At 29.4% G+C, this 6,331-nt stretch overlaps 1 protein-coding gene across 1 annotated transcript; it reads right to left on the minus strand.

Annotated features, from left to right (window-relative positions):
- LOC102605056 (uncharacterized) lies at nucleotides 1–2,459 on the minus strand. The gene is made up of 3 exons (XM_006345882.2): nucleotides 2,091–2,459; nucleotides 1,789–1,891; nucleotides 1–535 (listed from the first exon to the last, which is right to left on the minus strand). Exons 1-3 carry the CDS (start codon nucleotides 2,398–2,400, stop codon nucleotides 79–81), a joined length of 870 nt encoding a protein of 289 aa, XP_006345944.2. The 5' UTR covers nucleotides 2,401–2,459; the 3' UTR covers nucleotides 1–78.
- Nucleotides 2,460–6,331: the final 3,872 nt, after the last annotated feature.

The following is a 6,331-nucleotide window of genomic DNA, read 5'->3' on the forward strand; positions in this document are numbered from 1 at the left end:
AAGAAGAAGATGATTCCACATTCCGAAAGATTTCATTGATAAGAAAATTGAGTCAATTACATCAAAGATTCACCATTTTTAACCACCGAAACCATAAAGAGTTCTTCCTTGTCTCTTCAAAGCATAAACAACATCCATAGCAGTAACAGTTTTTCTCCGAGCATGTTCAGTGTAAGTAACCGAATCACGAATCACATTCTCCAAAAAGATCTTCAAAACACCTCTTGTTTCTTCATAGATCAGCCCACTGATTCTCTTCACTCCACCTCTTCTCGCTAACCTCCGAATCGCCGGCTTAGTGATTCCTTGAATGTTGTCACGGAGAACTTTCCGGTGACGTTTTGCTCCGCCCTTTCCTAAACCCTTGCCTCCCTTTCCACGGCCAGACATTTTTTTTTTGAAGAATGGATTGATTTGAGAAGTAATGGTGAAGAGAAAATGGAGGGGCGAGAGTTTGTTTATATAGTGGAAATTTTGGAGGGATTTTTTAATTTTTGGGTGGAAAATTTTGGCGGTTGATTGAATTTTTGAAATTCTGAATGGACGGTTCAAGATTGTGATCCGGGTGAGTTGTTTTCGTTCATTGTGGACCGTCAATTACATAGCAATCGACGGACATGTGTTAATTGTGTATTCTTAAGTGGATTGATAATGTGGATTTAGGGCTTGTTTGGATTGACTTTTGACTTATTTTTGTTATTTTGGATTTAAAATAAGTGTTTAAAACATTTTTAAATTTTACTCAAACACTTCAAAACTACTTTAAAACACTTAAAATAAGTCAATTCAAACGCGCACTTATTTTTCGTTCAATTGCTTATATATCACGTATCTTCTTAAATTTATGGTCTAAAATAAGTATTCAAGTAATTATGTGGCTAAAAAACATTTTTAAGGTTGAAACAATAAAATATCTTCACATTAAATTGTTTTTAAAATTAGAGAAATGTGATATATATGACTTATGAGCAATCAATCAACAATCCAATTTGGTAAGTGTAACGGAAACTGAACTTGTTGTATAAGAATCTAATCCCAGATGACCTCTTGGTTAAAGGCAATACGTCTAATTGATTCCACTAGTCGATTCAACACATATTACAAACGTATAACAAAGGCACATACATCATCCAAAGCAACTTCTAATGGAATGATGAAATATAACATCAGTCATTTTACTTGTGTATTGAGCCTTCGTGATAGAAGAGTGCTACATTGCTGACATTCTCGAAAAGGCAGAACTTGTGCCTCCTACACTTTGTTTTGCAGGGAAGGGACTGTTCCAAGTTCAGCATTCTTCTAAAAACAACATTTTCATGACATTCAACATCACCTATGGCTATGAGTATGGCCTAATAAGACTCATTGGCATTTTCTAGATCTCAAACAGCAAGTCTGAACGTAATAGTAATACTAATACTACACTGCAGAAAACATTATGAAGCCACCGCAGGGGACAACGTCAGTGTGATTCTTCTAGGCATAGCAAAGCATTTTGGAGACATTTCAATCCATTCTGCAAAACCCATCTACGTCGTTGCAATCTCTAGGTATACATGGAAATGCTTAAACTTGTGTATCTACACATCAGAAATGGATTTAACATCCAGAAAAACAGTCCCACACCAAACATCAGTGAAGTTTTTGATAACACACCAAAAACAACCATTTATACTAACAAATAGGTTCCCATATATATTTTCTAACAAGCTCTTCGACATGAAATGCAACAACATACCTAATATAATTCCACACATTAAGTTTTGAGAACACAAACCTTACACCTACCTTTGGAGGTAGAGTTTAGCTAATTGTAGCGAATAGCAAAACGCAAACAAATTCAAACACTTACAGAACAAATGAAAGATGAAGCATTTCATATTGGTGATATCTGAAACACCAATGGACCAAAATGTAAAACAGAATTTTTTTTTATCCAAATATCAATGAGATCTATTTCATTTAACACAAATTCATCAACTACAATGATCTCACAATCTTCATCTACATAAAACTATAACCAGAACACCAGCTAGATTCCATTTCCCAGCAACAACAATGAAAAAAAAAAGGCAAAAATATAGTAAATTAACCACCAAACCCGTAAAGAGTTCTTCCTTGTCTCTTCAAAGCATAAACAACATCCATAGCAGTAACAGTCTTTCTCCTAGCATGTTCAGTGTAAGTCACAGAATCACGAATCACATTCTCCAAAAAGATCTTCAAAACACCTCTTGTTTCTTCATAGATCAATCCACTGATTCTCTTCACTCCACCTCTTCTCGCCAACCTCCTTATCGCCGGCTTCGTGATTCCCTGAATGTTATCACGGAGAACTTTCCGATGACGTTTTGCTCCTCCCTTTCCCAAACCCTTGCCTCCCTTTCCACGGCCAGACATTTTTCAGAGATCAAATTGAACTTAGAAGAGACTGAATTGATTTGTGATGTAAATCAATGGGGTTAGGGTTAGGGTTTTATAGAGATTTTGATTTTCGAATTTGGGGATTTTTTTTGGTTTTGGCGGTAGAATTTGAATTTTGTTTATCGATTTTTGGAGCGAAATTTTTGTTTTTAATATGAGCCGTTCGATGAAATGTGTATCTAACGGTGGATCGATATGTATAGATAGAAGCACGCGGATCAGTGACGTGGAGTACTTTTATTTATTTAGTGTAATTAATTACTTACTATAGATTAGTTCTCTTTGAAGCCAATTAATATTTAAATGTTTTCAATCTAACGATATTACAAGTCAACCCTAGTTGTAATGACAATGTTTATTTGAATATTTCCTGATTATTATGAGGTATAGATATTTGATGTTTGAATTTTACTTATCAGTTATAAATAAAAGTATGTAAAATATTCTAGTTTAATAATTTTGTGTATTTAGAATAAGGATTGTATTTGTTAGTCTGTTTAATAAAAATAAATAGAAAAGTATGAACATGAAAAGGAAAAAAAAGGCAAGCATAAGTAGTTGTTACTCACGAAGATATGACTATAACTAATAGACATCATTTTCATTCTAAAAAAAACCAATAGACATCATTTAAATATATGTAAAACATCTTTTGGATATTCGTATTTGAATTTTACTATGTGCATGACAATAACGATGATAATTATAAATATTCTAATATTCTGTTTATATACGTAATATGTTTCTTATAAAATATTATTACATAATATTTAGTAGGACTATTATATAGGGCCATATGGATAATTTTACAAATAACGTAACGTTAAAATGAATATTAATGTTATTATAGAGAAGAAAAATATAATAAGAAAATTTGTTTCTGGATAAAATCATGTTGTTATAATGAAATATTGTTATAACGAAGTTTGATTGTAAGAAAAAATTAGCACTTAAATAATTTGCACAAAGTATTATAGCAGTTAAGGCATGGTGTAATGGCCAGTTGATGGTTTGGTGAAAGTAAAGTGGTAAAAATAAACGTGAGAGGTAGATCGTTTGATCATGTAGTAGTTTTATATTGAGTTGTGTGAGATTCAGGAATAAATATGATTGTAATGTTTCTGGAAAAAAATCTTAAGTTTAATAATGCACTAACGAATTAATAAATCATCGTTTTACCTGTAAAAAATAACAACAATTGAGAAAAAATCATATTAACATATAACACACAGAGTATTATATTGATTTGAGAGTGATTTAATTTGAAATTGTATCAATAAATTAAGATTGAAATCAAAAGATGATAATATAATGCTAGTATATTCATTTGAATTATGATTCAACAATTGTAACATTCTTGTTCAAATATTTTATCATTAAATTATTGATGAACATAAGTCTACATATGTTGATTAAATTGTAGCTTATTTAATAGGTAATGAGTTCATGACATCTCTATTTCATTTGAAAAGTGAATAACTGAAGATTAATAAGGATTTTACTTGAAGTGTTGAATTGATATTTGATTCACTAAAGGCTCTCAAATTCCACTTTGACATCAAATTAAATTTAGCTAGTTTAGAATTATTTTTTAAAAAAAAGATTTACGTGACGATAGAACAAAGACAATGTATATAATATGTTTGTTCTATCTTTATTTTCGATTTAATTAATAAGAACAGTTAATTGGAATCACTTGTTACAATCGTATTGTATGAGAATAAGTCATTAGAATCAATTGCTAAAACGATGGAGTAATAATGATCTCCATTTAATGTTTTTGAGAGTGAAAACTAGAGAGAATCAAATTATAAAAAATAAATAATAAAAGATCAAAATTGATCTTTTAAAAAATACATAACAAATGAAGACTATCTTATGTCATGGGCATTACCTATATAAAAAACATTAAAGCGTTGGATACATGACATTATCATAATCTAAATACTTATTATAAAAAATATATATACTAAATATTTATCGATAGTAAATAAAGGCAAATCAAATTCATTTATATAATCACAAAAGTAAATTTGACCAGAATTACTATCAAGAGATAAATGTGTACCATCGCGAATTTGCGATAATATAATGGCTTAAAAAATAATAAAATTTAAACAAAAATAATTATTAAAGATACATATAATCGACTCACTAGTTACCATTAATGAATTGTTGTTATTTTGTATCAAGTAACTTTCCACATAATTTTAAATAATATTTTTTCTTTTACTCAATCATTTTGCTTTCTGTCTTTTATTATTACTATATCTTTAAGTGTTTTTTTATTCTTCTATTTCTATAAAAAAAAATCGTTATTTTCTTTCCAATTATCCTTTGCTTATTTTCTTTTGAATTAAGTTATGAATTATATTTATTATGTTATTGTTTTCTACAAACTCTTCTTTTCAATAAGTTAAAAAAAAACATATCAACAAATAGTCTATATAAAACAAATACTTCATCAATTCCATTTCTTAACTCAAAATTTAAATAAATACTACACTTTAGATACATTTGACTTAGGGCGGTTCAAAATTGAACTGAAATCGATAATTCGAATCAAAAGAAAGTTATTGGTTCATCGGTAATGGGTTATTGATTTAACGGTTTTGATTTTTTTTATTATCGATTTGAAGTTTTTCTTAACGGATTAACCGATAACTCGATAATAAATTAATGAATTATATTTATAGCATTCGGCATATAAAGTCCTTGACTTAGAATTTAGTTTCATATTTTTATTTCTAATAGTCTCAAATTTTCTGTTATTCTACAATGTGTTAGTGTTGTTTTTTAGCAAGATACAATCTATCAACTCATGTACATGCGTTATTATAATGATCAATAATCTATAAGTCAATATCTTAATGGTTATTAATGATTTAACATGTCTACAAATCGATAAACTTTAAAATCAAACTGAACAAATCGATATGTGACTCTAATTTGACTTATTAATGAATAATCATATATAAAAGAGAACCCTAGGCCTGCCTACGTGGCACCACCACAAACAAAGATTCCTTTTTAAATTTATTTATTTCCAAAACTAGTCTTCCCCTTTCATGAAACGTTGTGACTTTTATGAAAAGTTGTGACTTTTATGAAGGGTTGCGACTTTAAGGAAAAGTTGTGATTCTTATGAAGAGTTACGATTTTTATGAAAAATTGTGACTTTTATGAAAGGTTGTTACCTTTCCGAAGGGTTGTAACTTTTTCAAAGAGTTGTGACTTTTCCGATAAAGCACAATAAACATTTGTTGCCACTACCCTTTGTTGTTTATAAATGGAGGGATTTCCTTTCATTTTAAAACAACGAAAATTCTGAACTTCTTCTTCTTCTGCACAAATAAATATTCGTGTACTTTGCTCATGTTGAGTGGCTTACTACACCATTGTATCTGTATCAATACACTGGTGAATAGAATCGTTCTATCCTGAAAGGATCTATTCCTTTAAACCTCGAGTACTAGAGAGGAATAATTTTCTTAAAGGGACACTGTGCATTTAGTGGGCTAAATTTTTCCTTTATGTTTCATTCTATGTATGTTTTTTTTTATAGTCATTAGTTTATGCTTATGCTATTAATATAGCACTTTAAGATTTCGGAGGAATGCTTTGCCTTAAGATAAAATGTTATTGCTAATATAGAATATTTATCGAAAATACGGATATTACTGAATAATCATATGTAAGCTTAATAAAAGAGTTCAATCCCGTGCGAAGCACGGGTAATTTACGTAGTATTAGTAAAATAGTGAATCTAATTACCAATAGTTAAAAAGTTAGTTTGACATAGTTTTTTTATAAAATATAAATAGTTAACCAGCTTATAAATTTTAACAAATTACAGAAATAATAGTAGTAATATTTATTACTCCATTTTTAAAAAATAAATAAAAAA

This window comes from Solanum tuberosum, unplaced genomic scaffold (assembly GCF_000226075.1).
Source record: "Solanum tuberosum cultivar DM 1-3 516 R44 unplaced genomic scaffold, SolTub_3.0 scf00072, whole genome shotgun sequence".
NCBI classification, from domain to species: Eukaryota; Viridiplantae; Streptophyta; class Magnoliopsida; order Solanales; family Solanaceae; genus Solanum; species Solanum tuberosum.

Bases quoted from the DNA above. Each gene is read 5' to 3' on its own strand.
- LOC102605056 (XM_006345882.2), bottom strand. From the start codon at position 2,400: ATGTCTGGCCGTGGAAAGGGAGGCAAGGGTTTGGGAAAGGGAGGAGCA. The intron at 1,892-2,090 runs AATTTACTATAT...TTGGTGTTTCAG, and splicing joins TCTTTACGGGTTTGGTGGTT to ATATCACCAATATGAAATGC. The intron at 536-1,788 runs GTAGGTGTAAGG...CCGTCCATTCAG, and splicing joins GCTAAACTCTACCTCCAAAG to AATTTCAAAAATTCAATCAA.